At 36.7% G+C, this 18,020-nt stretch overlaps 1 protein-coding gene across 2 annotated transcripts; it reads right to left on the bottom strand.

Annotated features, from left to right (window-relative positions):
- Window positions 1-6,385: 6,385 nt before the first annotated feature.
- Window positions 6,386-16,871, bottom strand: irf1a (interferon regulatory factor 1a). Of its 2 annotated transcripts, none has more exons than XM_036547133.1 (9): window positions 16,795-16,871; window positions 15,783-15,956; window positions 14,267-14,366; window positions 12,375-12,554; window positions 8,417-8,521; window positions 7,565-7,711; window positions 7,403-7,455; window positions 7,118-7,217; window positions 6,386-6,886 (listed from the first exon to the last, which is right to left on the bottom strand). In XM_036547133.1, the coding sequence occupies exons 2-9, from the start codon at window positions 15,867-15,869 to the stop codon at window positions 6,789-6,791; spliced, it is 870 nt and encodes a 289-aa protein (XP_036403026.1). In that variant the 5' UTR covers window positions 15,870-15,956; window positions 16,795-16,871; the 3' UTR covers window positions 6,386-6,788. The 2 variants fall into 2 exon arrangements, with proteins under 2 accessions (XP_036403026.1, XP_036403027.1); XM_036547134.1 differs by having other exon boundaries at window positions 14,267-14,348.
- Between the last annotated feature and the right edge of the window lie 1,149 nt (window positions 16,872-18,020).

Below are 18,020 nucleotides of genomic sequence, written 5' to 3'. Positions count from 1 at the left end.
ATCGGCGAGACATGCTGCTGTACATCACGTACGGATCAGCTGAGAGGGAGTCCCCGCCGACATGCCATCAATCTGCAACTGTTCACCACGCGCTGCCCTGTTCCAGATTTGTCCCACCGGAGTGCACGGGACTGCTAATATTAGCAACAACAAATATCAACCGGTGTGCGCATGTAACACATATTAATAGACAATTGGGCATCATCCGTGCGTGACTGTGAGTGTGCATAACTGAAATCACAGATGAATTTCATGCCATGTTATGCATAGCAAATAATCTGATGCGCGCGAACCCTTGACCCGAAACACGAGGTTCGAAAAGATAGTTCACCCACATGATTTTAATCCCGATTTAGTTAATTTGTTATTGCTGTTTATTTCCAGTTTCCTATGAGTTTATTATGTTCAGAATAATTACACACACACTTAAATCATACACCGTCCCATTTGCCGCCTCTGCTGCCATCTGCGTCAGTTTTTTTTTTTTTTTAAATATATGTGCAAGTGTTTAGGCCCTCGTAATTGGGCCCACTGTCTGTCTCTTAATTTTGTTAATTTTGTTTTAATTCCGTCTCTACCCCTCACATATCTAACATTCGATTTGGAATCAAGCTTTTCCTTCAGGACAATGCAAATGGTGCTAGATTCTGTCAGTAAAAAACAAATTCCAGTTGGAAACACTGGGTGTCACTACAATCTAGAAAAGGTGACATTATGACACGATTAACCACGTAAATGGCCTGGCGAAAGTTCCACAGCATTAGCAATTGAATGGAACTGACTTTATTTTATATCTGTATTTGTTTCGGCTATGAACTGAAAATGGAAGACATTCCAGCAGTTCCTTACAAAGAAGAAAAATACAAATTCTGATTCGGTTCAACAGAATCCTTTGTGATGGAATACCAACACAACTGCTCATACATACACTGATCATATATGATCATATATATTATATTCATCATATATGTAGTCATGCCTTTCTGATACTGTATGACTGAGATGTCAGAGGAAAAGGAGCATATGGTAATATGTTTGGTACTACAAATGTTAATGTGCCACAACTATGTGCTCTGCAGTTAAGCCCAACTATTTAATAATAGCATTCAGTAACAAAGAACAGAACTTGAGCATTAAGCAAGCTAAAAAAACAAGAAAGATAAAAAAAGGCCCATGTAATAAAGGGTTACAGTCCTGGTCCCAAATATAATGGGAAAGTGTGTGATTCAGATTGCAATCACACACACTTTACACTGCACATTCACAAAGTACCTACTTTTAAAAGGTCCAGCCTGGCACCCACTAGTTACCTGAAGGTGCATTGTTCAAACATGCCCATATTCCACTTAAATGAAGATGGCCAAACCCTGTCACCACTTCTGAAAAAAGAAGATTTGGCAGTCAGATTTTCATTTATATCACTCATGTGTATGAGGTTCACTGGAAGTTATGATATTAAAAATACATAACACATAGCTGGCATAAGGGAATCAAATCCTGGTTTTGGACGGTCATGACCTGCACATTACTACATAATTTGTTTCAACAGAAACAATCACAAATACCCATTTTGCTTTCAGTTTCTGAAACTGTTTATTAATTCAAATGGAAAATTGGCAAGATTTAACTCCTCCAGGTGCATTAACGGGCATCCCCTTGTCCAAGTATTCATTAGAGAGTGCATATAATGACAATGCCTATGCATTCACATGCAATTGAGGTTAGTGTGTTTGGAAAATGGAACGTTAGTGTCATGTTACTGCAATCTTCATCTGATTACACATACTGGTATATGAATCTGTTTACATGCATAAATTGTGCCATGTCAATTGCAAATACCTACCCCAACCAACCGCCTTCCCATCCCCCCACATGAAAGTGTCTTTGTGTCCTTATCTAGTTTTGTTTGCTGTATTAAGGAATGTTGCAGACATCCTTGGAATCACTTCTTTGTCATTTCCAGTGTATTGGTAATTCAGAGAACTGGATGTTTTGACAAGTTCTACAGAAGGGCACTGCTTCCGCAGTACAACACTCACCCTACCAGTCTGTTAGTGCCACAGAGAGAGCGTGTGGATAGTATATTAACAGCATCATGTGGTAAACATGACCTGAGACTTTATACTTTTGTATGTCAAAATGCTGCAATTTCACTGACTTTGAGGATGACAAGGATGATTATTGTTGCTTACAAATGAAGTTGAAATGATTCTAAAGATGAAAGGATAATGTTTCATTTTCTGCATGCTGTTCAGCCTTATATGGTACAAATGACAGGAATTTCAGGAGAAGGAATAGCTCACCATTACAAACACCTGACAGACATCTAAAGTCTAATTCCTCTGCTTTATGTTTTTCTTTGTATTTATGTTATTTTTGATTTTCTAAATGTGTATAACTTTTTATGTATTCATTTACAAAAAACATCTTTGTTTGAGTTGATAAAGTTTGAATCTTCAGCAATTGTTTGAGGGGTATGTACATGTTCTGTAAAGTAATCCAATACAGCTGAAGTATCATATTATCAAATCAGTATGCAGGAAACCCTTCGAAATGCATGGGATGATTTTAATGGAAAAGTACTTTTATGAATTGCTTTGTGGCTTTTGCCAGCATTAAACCAAATGTAAAAGACGTTTTTGGTTAATTAATTTCAGATGTCTCTACCTGGATGGTGATTTGACCTTACATTAACAATGCTAACAACAACAATGCTACACAATGTCATAAAAGCAGGCCTACAATGAGGTCAACCCTGTTTAGTATAACTGGAGGCAACACATTTTACAAAATTCTGTTACCTCAAGTCAGTCTCCCAAAAGCATATTGAAATAAAATTTGGGTTTCTCTATTGACTATAACTCCAAAATGGGTAATAGGCAAGACAGTTACTGAAAGGATTTACAGGGACACACTTGCTGGCCACTCCTACAGTGGCCTAAATGTTTTGCTTTTCTTCTGTTCGATGTAATTGCATCAGTAACAATATATATTATGATTATGCATAAATGCAGTGCAACTACAATAATGTGTGCCTCACTTTTCTTTTGGCATCTTATTTCTGTTCTGTTTAAATGTTTTGCATGTCTAATAATGCTGCTAATGAACAGAATTCTAACAAGACAAAAGACTGCCATATTGTCATGGCCAGGTAGCAAGCTTGCTAGTTAGTCACTTGCTGTCATCTTATGATATTTTCAATTGGAACAGTCACCCCTTATCATTAAAGGAGAAGTTTCAGGTGATCAACACGTCTTTTAGTGACCCCGTGCAAGAGTGCAACTATTCTGTCATCTTCAGAGATTTTCAATCACAGCCTCCATGCACGATTTATTTTACAACAGAGAACTGAGCTCCATGGTCATCGAGATTGCGTAAGCTACTGATTACGCAAATAATTCAGAGCATCAAGTGACTGTCTGGTTAAATATAATCAATATCAGTATGCTGGTCAGTTGACCAGCTGAATAGCTAGTTGGTTAGTCAACTGCTTACATAGCAGAAACTGTTACAGAGATTTTCAAATCGTGCACACGCCACTTATGCAATTTACACAGTGCCTCTAATAAAGTGGCATGAAAGGTTGCGCAAACAGGACATCAGTAATAACACACGAACAGGCATCAGTAGGTGAAACATATACATTCAAGTACATACAATAGGTACATTCAGGCTAGTAAAAAAGTTCAATAAACTGTTCTGTATTGGAGAGCAAAGCTTTCGCTGTTGAAAATGCTAACTTGTTAGAATTACCTTTTAACAAGAGTTATCAATAGTTGTGCTAAAATGTGCATGTGTACATGTGTGTTTGTGTGACTAAATGGATAAAAAAACAATATGACAAAAGAACTGTATGAATTGGATCACTGGAGCAAATTCATACTCCTCGCAAATAATACTTTTTTTCCTTTCCAGAAATAAAACTACTCTAACATTCTCCACTCTGGAATTTCAATGTAAGCTTCTGAACGTATTCTGAATTCAAATAGGTTTTATACCCAAAACCTTCAAATAGGTATTTTGAAGGTTTTGGGTATAAATGAAGGTAATTGGCACAAGGCATGCATTGTCATGTTAAGGTTAGGGAGCTCTCCAAAAACTGCAGGCCAATGGTCATTGACCTGAACAAGATGAAAGATGACTACAAAAGCATTCACAAAAAGATGACTCTACCATTTCCCATTATAGTGTCTATTAAGATATTTAATGAAACTGGTGCAGTGGCAACCTTACTAGGAAGAGGATCCATGTGTATCTTTCAGAGCATGTCAACCACTGTACTGTTTTTCTAAACATTTGTTAAGAACCTTGCAATCTTGCAAGCCAGACAGCAAATGCAATGCTTGCATATCCTGTAACATCGTTTATGGCAAAGATAGCTACGGACCATTGCCTTTGAAAACAATGAGGCAATATTTTGGCTATGCTGTGTGCAGTTAAAATAAGCCAAAGAATTGATGTGACACATAATTAGTTAGCCAAATACTTCTTCATTGTTGTAGCTGATTAAAATATTTAGATGATTTAAAGACAACTGCAACAAACTGCTGGGTATGTAAAAGTGCACTGAGCAACTCTCAGGGAGTGGAGTTTAGGAAACTGAGCCTTTATGAATTAAACTGGAATTGTATCTATTGCTGTTGAGCTTGTCATGCTTTTCATCTCGAGACCCAGCTCCGGCATTGCTGAAACATAGGCAGTAATGCAGCTAGCAGAACAGTAGTAACCTAAGTAAGCATGATGTTAGCAACAGCATATCTCTAGCTGGTGTTAATAAAGACAAATGATTCAACATGAGATGTCTTGACAAGCCTCAGATTCAAATGTGAACATTTTCTGAAATTGGACCTTACTCTAAAAAGGTGTGCAAGGTGTGCATTGCTAACTGTTTTGAGCTGAGTGGACATGCAGACATTTTGATACAGTTATGACAAGCTCACTAAGCAGTGAGCACATAGAAATTAAAATTTGTATGCTTCTGAAATGTGTACAGTGCAAATCATCGATATCTTTAATTGTTTGTAGGCTACATTAATAGACCATAGAATCCAGAAGTTAAACAGGATCAGAGTAGCTCAGGAAGCAGGGAAAACGTATGTAAAATGAACAACCATCAGTTTACCATTTATTTAATGCTTGAGATAATATATTGTGCAGTCTAATATGGTGCAATAGTCTAATATGGTGCAATACTTGATGTTTCAGATATTATCAGTTGAAAGAAGTCAAGTGAAAAATCACAGGAACAGCACAGTCACAGAACACAACAGTCTGTTGTGTGGAAGATCTAAGATAAAAGTGAGGTGTATAAAGTGATGTAAGGCATGATTTTAAAACACACTCCATTTGTCAAGCTTAGTTTATGACTTACGTAGCATGCAGTTTAAGCATATCACATTCCCAAACCTGGTAATGACGCTTGAGAGTCAAGCATAGTAAGAGTGAAGCCACAGCTTCAAATTTCTTGACAGAATATATGATGTAATTACCAGAAATGAAACCCATACCCATTGGAGTTTGAGTTCATACAGCATGCTATTTAAACTACCCTAATACCTTTTTGATACTGCATGCCCTGCAAAAAGGCACAGGATACCATTTTTGTTCGACCACTGCTCATTATTCTTAACTCTGTTATAAATTAACTGTCCTTTTTTACCCTCAGATTTTTGCTGTAGACTATTTTTTTTTTTTTTGCTGGATTCTGTCCTATCTGAGTAAAATCCTGTGCACATTATTCTTTAGCCATATTTATGAGCATGCACTTACTTGAAATTATTCCATGTATTATTCCTGTACATACTTTAAAAGTGGAACGTTGGAATTTTTAGGATTTTTTCGGGTTGTTTGCTGCAAAGAACATACCAGACATCACTTTTAGAAGGAGGTATTATACAAGAACATTCTTTCAGCATAAGCTTGGTCAATTTGTGCACAAAAACTGTTGCTACTTTCAAAATGTAAATGTTTCTGAAACTAGAGCCCTAGTATACCCATTAAATGTGTATGGGGAGTGGATAAAGGAGCTCTGTTTTCAGACTCCTTGGCTAATTGTGGAATGAACACATAACCTTTTGGAATTTGGCAGCAATGGCAGTAAATAACTAACCACAAGGCAATTTAACTAATATTCTGAGCATGGGATAATAAACCAAATGACCTAAAGTAGTCTGATCTGTAATTTTCTAGAAGCATCACAGTCAAAGCTAATAAACTCGTATTGGTTTTGTTCTGTATTTATGCACATCCAAAAGACACATGTCATACAAATGATCTGAAGCAAATCAAGGAGTATTATTTCACCACATTAAAGTAATTTAATTCATCTATCAAAAAAGTAAAACAAAACAATAAACACGTCAGCACACAGATTTTTTTGCTCCATAAAATTTTCACACTTTAAAATGTTAAACATCATTAAAAATACAATTCAAACAGCTTGTTTTCCACCTTTATGATTTCCAGTCATCCACCAGATCAGATGAGTGCCTTGAGTATAATGCAGGTCATTTTGAGACTGGTCTTCTGAGACATCTGTAGTGACAGTATTTTCTACCAAGAGTTCCACCAAAGGGTTTTACAGTCCGTGGTCTCAGAGTCTGTGGTCAGTTTATACCTCTAGAGGGAGTACTGCAGATGTGAGTCTGGTGTAGTCCACTGGCAGGTAACTGATATTCTTGGCTTGCTGGGGGGATTCCTTTTTTCATTTATAATATTCTTCAGTCTTTTGGTCTGGTCCAGTGTCCATACTTGTATAAGCTTTGTGATGCTGCAGTACAATCTGTCTGCTAGAAATCTTCACAGAATGGCTTTTGGTGTCCATTGTACATATGGAAATCTGGCTGAAGAGGATATCCAGAGTAGTCTATCCCATGAGCTGTATTAGCTGAAATATAAATGGATGTTTAGGGTATAAATATTGTAGAAGTTTGATACTTGTGAAAAGAGCTGAAAATGTGCATACGAAAATTCCAGCATCTAACAATATATATGGAGAAAATCCATATTTATTTCTGTTTGTGTAACCAACTTTCAGATGGTCAAACATTCTCTTTCAAACTTTTCTTGTTTTGTTAATTTAAAGACATGTTGATTTAAAGTACTGTGTGATACTAACCAAGAGACCCACTGTAGTAAGTTGCCCATGGTGTGGTGTAAGGCCTCCAACTTCGGCTGTTGTCATGAGGTTGCTCTGAGTTCTTCAGGTGATCGACTATCTGCAGGAAAGTACAGAACAATTCACTTTTTGACAGGAAAGTCCGATATCTCAATATACATTCTTGACGTATGAAATCACAACAATGATTGCCATGAACCTTAAAAAAGGTATGTTACATCTGTTTTATTGATTCTCAACGTTAATGATGCAAAGAAGCAATATTGTACCAAATTACCACCATACCTTCAATACAGCTTGTGTGTGTTCATTGTCAACTACAGGATGTTCTGTATTCCCTGTGGAATGTAATTTTTGAAACATGAGTTGTGCTGTCAAAAGAATGCTAACTCCAACTGTCAAAGATTACACACTGAAATGCACATGGGATATATGGTGTTCTCATACCATTTGTATCAGTGGGGAAGGGCAGCTGTGAGAGACAGTGCTCAGGAGGCCCATCCTTGATTACAGAAGTGGTAAAACAAGTGTCTCTATTGTGGAAGATGCCCGGGCTGTGCTCATTCTCACCCCTTCTATGCTTCCCAAAAGCCTCTGTAGAAAACAAATTAAGGACCAATCGTCAATTGTTCACTCAGCTACTATTAATTCAGACATTGGCAAAATACTGTGGGGGGAAAGAAGATTAGACCCAAGGCCTAGGTTTCAGTTATATTATTATTTATGCAGTCTATTTTCATTTTTGTGCAGCATATTTATTGCTCAAAATGCCCTTGTTAGTGAAATATATATAAAAAATTATTTTACGCATATCTATCTTTAATCCATTCTCCAGGACTATTAGACTTCCACTTGGCCAGTAAAGGTGACCTCTCATCAAAATGAACAGTCTGACATGTTTGTGGATTTGTATGGAGATGTGTGATGTTATATCTGCAGACAGGAAAAAACTGTTTCACAGAATAAGAGACATCACTGTCCATTATTTTTGCCCTCAGCTGTACCTGCAAAGTAGCACTACCCTGGGTAGTGTAGATCCAACTCTGTGGCCCGCATACTATCATCCATTTCATCCCCAATTATGCTTTCTAGCTGAGAGCTAAATTCACACTTTAGATAGCTACATGTCCAGAGCATGTTGTGAGAGACATCATCTAAACAGCCATCATAAGAAACTGGATTATTGCGAATGAATATTGCAGATAAATATTATAAACACAAGGAACAAGTCTTTGTTAAGAATGCATGTGATTAAAGTGAATTTACAAAGCAAAGTGATGAGTTAAAAAATGCACTAACCATTAAACATCTCCAGTGGGGGACAAATACATGGCTGAGTTGTTTCTGCAAAAGAGATCATTCCACTTTCTTCATATTTGATGCCAGAATCAGACCTCCTCAGCCCTATTTGAGGAAATAAGAAAGAAGAAAATATTACATGAGGGACCACCATTTGTAAATGAAAATCCTAGCACCATTAGCATGCATCAGAGATAGGGTCTCCACCATATAGTTATATATACATTTATGTATATATAACTATGTTTGTGTGTTGTAGTATGTGTCCACTGCAGACTTGTTTAAGTGTAGCCTTACTGAAGCATAGATCTGTGCACAAATGTAATTTATAAACTGTATGTTTCATATAAATGTAGCCTTGCAGAGAAAATTTGATTACATTATTGCTGTTTAGCAGACACTCTTATCCAGTGCTAACTTACATCTGTTACAATTTTTATTAATTAATTTATTAATTATCTTATACAGCTGGGTGGGGAAGGGGGGAGGGTGGGGAAGCAAACCAGCAACCTCTTTGTTACAAGCCCTGTTCCATAACACTACATTGCCATCCCTGCATAGATAGGGTGAGTAATGGTATGTCTGTTAAATGGTACTCACTTGCTTGTTTTATTATTGGTATAGTCTGATTTACTTTAAAGTTAGTCCGTAATGAAAATAAGCAACTCTAAACAAAAAAAAAAAATCAATCTATATAGCTTAAGGGTTAGTTATAAGCATATCTCAATGAGTAATTTACTATTTCACAAGAGTGGCATTCTTTGGCATGTTAGGTTCCATGCCATACCCTTGCTCTGGGCACATTCAGAACAGAAGGTTATATTATTTCTGTTGCAGTCAGGTTTTTTACTTTCTTGTTTGTAACATTAAACAGAGTATGTTGATTACAAAAAGTTTGCATATTACCTGTAATTCATAGATGTAACTATGCATAACCATGTGCTGACAAAGTGCCACAGCTCATTAACAAGGACAGGAACAATGGTAAAAGATCATTATCCAGCCATAGTCAGAAAAGTAGTAATGCATTTTCAGCATTCCAAAAGTTTGTTCAGTTAAAAGTCCTTGACATTGCCGTGTACTGGTCACAATATAGTGGCAAGGTTGAAACAGTCATGAGTTCACAACAGATAGGATAAACATGCGTGAAGGTACGGTTGGCATTGTAAACTGTACGGATGTTGAACGGGTGGACACTGTGATGGTGACAAATGGCACTGGTTACCAGTGCAACTTGTCAGCTGCACATAGGTGCAGTTGATGTGACCTGATGGAGAGCAGAACTAATTGCTGATTGGGCAATACCCAACAATGTCTATTAAAGAAACAGCACTTGTTAAATTGTGTAATATTTAGCCATTTCATAAGCCCCACTTGATACTTGTCACAGCCAGCTTTTCTTAGCGCTCTCTCTCTCTCTCTCTCTCTGTCTCTTTTTCTCCCCCTCTCTTTCTCTTTCTCGTTCATTGTAGTTATGAGGCACATCTGCCTGATCCACAGCCATATTATTCTTGGCTGTCAATGTTGTAGTACTTGATTATTGAAGACTATTTGCTATTAATTGTTGCTGTTCACACAGAAGGCAGAATTAAACAATGCTACAAACCACACACAAGAACACACAATTTATGTTTCATAATGTCTGGCTTAATTATATTCAGTTATATTTTTAAACTTCATTTTAAGAACAACCAATCATGTCATTGAACTTAACATAATTAGTTAAAAGTTGCTGTTGATCACCAAATATTTGTCCTCCTTCTCTCATAGTTGACCATTGTTTTTGCTGACCCCTGTCAAATTTTTGGTGTACACACTGTGCTGGGCCTTCCACCAGGTCTCAAATAGAAGAAATGTTTTTGCAAAAAAATACGCCTTAATAAATTCCACGTCCAAAAAGGATCAATGAAAACTAGATAAAATCGTGATAACCAATCAGAAGGCAAGTTCTGGGTGTGGCTTCTGAACTGGGTAGAGGTAGTTAGTCTGATGGACTGTTAAAGAGCTTGCTCCTCCAGACTCTCTGGTAAATCAGCATTGTATCATTTTCACAAAGTGCTGAGTTAAGTTGTGAAGTCCTGAAAGTAAAGAGCTGACAGAAAACATGACAGAGAAGCTACAAGGAATAATTTTGAGACATATGAGCATCATCAGATAGCATCAGATGTTATTATCTTTCACATAGGTAGCCCACAAAACTACTGACAAGGTATGCGATATCTGCACAAACCATGTTTTATAAATGAGTCTTCACATGTTATCTATGACCCAACTAACTAGTAGTAACCTTAGGCAATTGTTGCCAACTTAGCTTGCTTACTAATTAAACATGCTGGTAATTTTAAAAGCTATGTTAATTACAGTTACTGTAGAATCAATAGATAACCATCATTCATTGAAATACATAAAGCACAACTGCTCTTCATTTATTTAATTTAATGCGCATGTCTCCTTAGGTTCCATTGCCTATGAAACCAATTTAGATTTAGCCTTATTAAAGATTAAACTTGAAAAAACATTCTACCCCCTCATAGATTTAACAAGTTTGGAAAGTCCTGTGGTTCTTTGGTTCTCTGATCTCACTCATGGAACACATTTTGTGTCATGGGCAGCTTGCATACTGAAATAGCTCCTACCCCCAGTTCCAGGATTTCAATAGCTGGCTAGACCTGCAAATCAATCAGATATATGGCAGGATGAAATCCTCAAAACAATTATTGTCTTTTAAAGCTATGCTTGATTACTGTACTTAGTTTTTGTTTCAGTATGGCTGCCACTATAAATATGGTTCAGCAAAAGACAGTAATCATTCAGACTCATTGCATAAAATGTAAGTGGGTAGTATTGACTGGTATGTCAACAGAACATCGCTATCCAGGTCTTAAGTCTGACTAAAGAAGAGCAGGTGAATCCATTTATGTCACATCCTGAATGCAAAATAAATGTACAGTTCGTGGATTTTGCAACCATGTTAAGGACACTTGTTTAAAATGGGCCCATACCTTTCTCAGATATTCATCCTAATTGTATTAATTCAATTGCCTTTGTGTGTAAATAAAGACCTATTGCTTACAATGCTTCAGCAATTGAGGAAGTGGATGAAAGCTAAAACATTTTATACCTACAAGATTCTAAGAGAAACTGTTGATGGAATAGAAGGGGAAATATTTTAAGTACAGCCGCGGTTTTTAGATCAAATGATTGCATGATGATAGATGTTCCAAGTAGTAGAACAACCAATTAAAAGCCGTTTGGGCATTTCGCCAGATTAGACCAGGAAGACACGTCATGGAAATGTACAAAATATTTACCATGGAACATAACATAGTAGGCTATACAAAGCAAACCCTGCAACCTCCGTATATTCCGTAACAAAATTTAGCATTGAATACTGCATGCTAGTACATATATTAAATACTGTACATGCTAAATTCCAATAGAAACTCTCATGTTCCCAAGTAGAAGAATTCCCAAGGCAACAATTGCCATAGTTTAGTAGGCTATTGATATTTATTTAATTAACGAAGAACAGTGATTGATGCAGACAATGTATTGACGAAAATGTTTTTGGAGTTTGCTGTCTTGCAATCATGAGATTCATACCGAGCATTTCTGAAGGTTTTGCGGTCTCGTCGGAGTTGCGGAGTTATGAATCTCATAACCGTGAAATAACCGCTTTGGAAATACTAATCTAGTAAGATAACTTTTGAGATGCCATGGCGAATAGTATTGCAAAGGACTATTATGCATATCGAACTGTTTTTCTGAAATTTCTGGAATAGAATCAGAATCTCTTTTGATTTTGGAACAATTTGCATTTGATATATGAGCACAGAACTCCCTAAGTTACACTATTCATATGTAAAGACACTTCACTTTATCACTGTGGCTCTATTTGAATATCACATTGAGAGACAACAACAAATAACGCAATGAATATGATCAGGGAGATATTTACCTTTCCTTCGCTTTGGAGTTTTAATTGAGGGAAGAATCATGTAGACCCTGAAGGCGTTATTCCCTTTCTTAATACTCTTGTCACGCAGCTCCTTCACGTCTGGTAAGGAGTTGAGAGCACATCGAAAGTTGGCTTTCCACGTTTTGGGATCAGGTTTGTCTATGCCAGGCTTGTATCTCCCTGTGGAAAATAAAATAACAAACCCATCAAAACTGACAAACAAACACATCAAAACTCTGATGAAGTCTCAAACAAGATCGGTTTAATCACTATTTGGCTTTGCAAAACAGTTGTGTCAGAACTGAACATTCAGTTTAGCATTTTAACGGAGAATAGGTGGTGTAATTCTTTCTCAAAATATTTTCATAACATACAAAACGCACAATGCAAGGCCTCACTTGACCATGACTGACTGATTTATTTTTATGTCATATCTGAAAATGTGGGCCAACAATGCAGAAATTGTGAGCAACACATAAATCAGTCATCACAAACTAAATTATAACATGCTGACATGAACGATGGTTATAATGTAATTTAATTTACCCATTAAACTATGTGGTGGAATAGATAGTGATAAAAACGGGATGACATTTTTTTATTAAAACACAGCAATCTATCACATCATCTTATCATTTTGGTTAGTTACTGTGTTCTGAGGTGCTCTGTCTGTGATGATTTCACTTTGTTGTTCATTATTAGAGGCAGTACATAGGAAACATATTGCATATTCTAAAATATGTATAGAATATAAAAATGTTCTATAGCTGATGCTTCAGCAGAATGGGGTTAACTGCTTTACCAAGATGAATTGATACTAGTGTCCAGTATTTCACTGACACACTTGTATCTTATCGTAGATTTCTGGGAAACGTAGCATGGAAATGTATGCATTCTAGAGCCAACCAGCTAGAAAGGGAATGTAGGGGATTTCTTTGTGAGTTCAAGGGGAATGTTGTTTTTGTTAAAATACTCCAGTTTTTCTGAGGGTTTTAGCACTAGGCCCTTATCAGAACTGCCATCAAAAATCCTGCTGTCACCAATACTTCCACTTTATGCAAGACTGAGAAAGTTTCATATTATATTCAGAGGTTTATGTTTCTTTCAGTGTTGAGTTTTTACACAATTGAATGTAGACGGTTTCTGCATTGCTATGCAGTGTCAAAGCCACAGCCTTTGACTGCCAAAACATGGCAACCTTCAAGACACAGATTATTCAAATATATAATCTGGGTTATTCAGATGTTTGAAGTGGACTAGAATAGAACAGGAATAGAACAATATATAATAACACTGGGTTAGAACAGAACAGGACTTTATTGATCCCCAAAGGGAAATTCAGCTACCATCAGCAGTAATACAAATAAATAAATTGCAGCAGAATATACAAGCATAGTTACGTATGATAGACACAATCTAAAGATACAAGTGCACCACTATCATGGCTATCTTATAACATGTTAAAAAAAAAATCTTAACTCTGAGGAAAGATTCTATTGTTCTGTTGTGATGAAAGTTGCTCTGGATAAGAGTGTCTGCTAAATGCGTGTAATGTAATGTAATGAAAGAGGTCTCATCTGCACTTTCATGTATGACTATGAATTAACTGCACATTATTTGTGTCTAATATCTCATTTCCAGTCTAATTAATCCCAAGCTCTTCTCCAAAGTTGTTTTTCATGAAATGCAAAAAGAGGCATGATCAAGTATCAGTAACAACTATACAATCTGATTCATTTGCTATTATTCTAGTCAGTCATGGAAATGATTGATCATCTCTGATGGCACAAGTCAATGTGATCCCTCTGTATGCAGAATATCTGTGTACCTGAGAAAAACACTTTTATGGTGTGCTTTGCAATGTCCAGTGGCGCCCAGACTTGTTCCCTTACCCGTGTGCATCGCCCAGTTTCGGAAGAGAGTGGCGTCCTTGTCTATATTCCAACCGTGTCGAGCAGCATGTTTCCATGGAATCTGAAACACACCGGCTGTCTGAAGTGGGGAGAAGCGCACAAAAGATGGACTTAATCTAAACTCATTGTTATCTTATGCATGAACTGCTGCCAATGGACCAAAAATCAAATCAGTGGTAGATCAGTAGTTGAGATCACTCCCAGTTTTTCAAAAAAAGAGAACTAGTTATTGTGGTTTGTAAATAAGTGTCCTGCCAAAGAGATCGCTGTGTTCATATCATCACTTGACATGTGATACCTGTGGAATAAAGAACTCTGACCTGTTCCCTTGTCAAAAACAAGTTTTATACAACAAGATGTTTAAAAAAACATTAAACAAGAATTTATTGTTGTGTCATGAGTTTTGTTTCAGCTCAGTATATTATTTTAAATATACTAAAAAGTGTTGACGCTAAAAATCACAGTTTCAAGGAGTTGGGTTTCAAGGAGTTTGCTTGTTTCAGATAAATTCAAATAATCTCTTGAGCTAATGCAAAAAGCAACAATTTTTTAAAAAATATATATTAATATCAGTTACAAGTGGGTATATTGGATACCACTAACTAAGATAGACAGCAAAATGATAAACACTGAAAATACTTGGCAAATTACCTGCATGTTCTGTGATTTTTTAAATCCTTAACCATGCATTTTAAGTATATGGTACTGAGAAGTATAAACCATTGCAAAGTCTAATCCACTTTAAAGACAACAAAAAAGACTTTTAAATGAAACCTCCCACTCTAAGTGTACCACAATGAAACCAACCAGTGGACCCAAAACAAGTATTAAAATACCATACTAATACTATTAAAATACTAATACTATTAAAACAACCACAAAGGGACAATGAAAAAGTTAAAATATGAAAGATGAACTGATTTCCTGATCTACTTCCCCGATCTGAAGAACCCGTTTTGTTAGAGACATATTCTTCTGCCCCACAATAACAAAATTTGAATTTTCTGGCTGTAACTTCGGCCTTCCAGAGGTTAACTTAGTTTCCCTCTTCAGCACATTTATATGACTGCAAGACACTATACATTTTTGGAAATGTAGTATTCATTTGTCATCAGTATCATTTTATTCTATTTTGTAATCCTGGTAAAACAGACATTTATGAAGTTTTTTGTAATCCATAGCACTACCTGGAGAAGGTGTGGTGACACTAATAAACCCAATTAAAATGGACAAATGTGTGGCCCTTCAGAAACATTTCATTTTGACCAAAGATTTTTATATTCATTTAGGCTTTGTAGTTGTTCAAATATTTCAGTCAAAATTAATGCTGTTGCGTGTCTTAGATGAATTATCTATTAACTATTTTAATTTACTATCTTAGCTTTTGGCATGGACATAATTGTGCTGTCAGTTAAATTAAATATTTTGTTGTATTTGAATTGGTGGCTTGCTTTCTGGCCTTAAGGTTTACATTTAATTTGAAATTTCTTCTTACTTCATCAAGCCAAGTGACTCCCGGGTACTTTCCAGAATGGATCTGCTCCTCTAGCCAGGGTCGCATCCGCAGACGGCCTTGGTGCATCTTCTGTTTGTCCACTACAATGGCTCCACCCTCAACAGCCAGCAGACTTTATCCAGTCACAAGTGATAACAGCCCCTGTGTTCAGCACTGACATTCAGAAGAAGCAATTTAGATATTCAACACCAGTTAAGGTGACTGCTGTTCAGTTGTTTATGTATATGACCCAATGAGCCAAACAATGTCTGACACTCAGCCTCATCTACAAAGGATCACCTGAGGTGTGAGGCATAAACGCATGTGTGAGGTTTACTGGCAACATTGACTGTTGAACAGCATGGCTCATGTTTTTAATATTTTCTATTAATCTATTACATCATCTTAGGAGACCAAAGGTTTTCTTATCCAGCATGACTTACATTACATTACATTATTGGCATGTAGTGGACACTCTTATCCAGAGTGACTTACATAGGCTGCAAGTTTTACATGTCATGCATTTATACAGTTTAATATTTACTGAGGCAATTCTGGGTGAATTACTTTGCCCAACAGTACAGCAGCAGTGCCCCAGTGGGGAATCAAGCAAGCAACCTTTCAGTTATGAGCCCTGCTCCTTACAACTGTGCTATGCTGCCATAAGAAGTTTCATATTACATGACTTACAATTTTTAAATATTATCAGTTCATATGACTAGATTTGTTCTGAAACAAGTTGAGTTAGGTACCTTGCTTAGAGCTACAACAACAGTCCCCCAGCAGGGAATCGAACTGACAGCCTTTTGGCTTACAATCCCTACTATTGATACCACTTGATATGAGGTCAATCTGTTGAGTCATTTACAATTACACTTCTCTCCCACACCACTGATAGTTTTCTCTTTAAACTATTATTTACCATTAAAACAGTCTAACACAGTCTTTAAATTCAATTCTCTATGATAACACTGAAAGCTTAGCGCTGGTAGAGAACTACTGCTCCACTTACCTAAGCATAGACACCTTGCATTTCACGAAAGTATTATACAGTATGATCATCTGCTCCAACAGGTTTGCACTATACCTGTTTCCTGAGAACTACTGCAGAATTTCCAGTAGACTGAATGATATGTATACACAGTGCCCTTTTTGGCAAAGCTCCTCCTCCTACCATTCCAAGAACATAACACCCACTCTTCAGCTTGATAGCTTCCTACAACTGAAAGGTGAAAACAGTTCACCACGAGAACAGAACAGAGTGACGTAATGCTGAATGAGCTTACATATTATGAAATCATTTTAATGATATCGCAGAATTCGAGAAGCTTTTTTTTTTCAGGAAAAAAAAAAATTATTTGTGTAGGAAGTACATAGATTTTTCATTCCTGTCCTCTGTGACCAAAAATGAATAGCAAAGCACCCCTTGTGGCTCCACTGTGCCAGCAAAAGACAGACATACTGAACATCACTGCTGATTGGTGGGCACAAGCACTGGTGGGTGGAGCATGATGTGTTATTTGTTCCTAAAGGCTGTCATCAAAGCAAATGTATGTGTACCTTTGCTAATGTTGGCTACATTCACTCGTATGCACGTTTTTATACTCCTATTCACTCCTACATTCACTACTTTTCCAGTATTCAGCAAAAGAGCTTCTGGATGAATGATTTATCCCCAACTGTTTTCAGCAGAATTTGTGCATAACTGTCATCTCTGTTAGCATCCAAAGCAAGCAGACAAATAAATTCTCAATTAGATTAACCGTTTTGAACTTATGTTACCACATTTTTTTTATTGTGACTTACCAACCAACACGACTGAACACGTCTGAGGTGTGAGATTTTTTTGGAATTGATTACTATATTCAGCATTGATGCAGGCAACTCTTTTGCACTTTTCTACAGTAATTCCAAGAGAAAAAAGCTTGAAATGAATTAATATGGCCTTGTGTTTTATTTGATTCATAATACCTTAGAACTTAAATTTGTAGTATTACCATTTATTTGCTTCAGCTTCAAGTAATTTATGTGCTTGTCTCTAAATAATGGGGTAATGATTCTATAAAGGTCAACTAAGAGCAAGAGTACAGATGTGGTGCCAAAAGAGGCATATCAGAGTGCACAACTTGTCGTACCTTGATGGGATATGGCAGGCGATGACCTAACCGGGTTCCATTAATGCCATAGGCTGTGAAGGAAGGAACACTAAGGAACACAAATATAGAGGAATGGAGAAAC

Source organism: Megalops cyprinoides, chromosome 15 (assembly GCF_013368585.1).
Source record: "Megalops cyprinoides isolate fMegCyp1 chromosome 15, fMegCyp1.pri, whole genome shotgun sequence".
Lineage (NCBI taxonomy): Eukaryota > Metazoa > Chordata > Actinopteri > Elopiformes > Megalopidae > Megalops > Megalops cyprinoides.
Note: the sequence above shows the minus strand (reverse complement) of the source record. Positions and strands in the feature narration are given on the sequence as shown.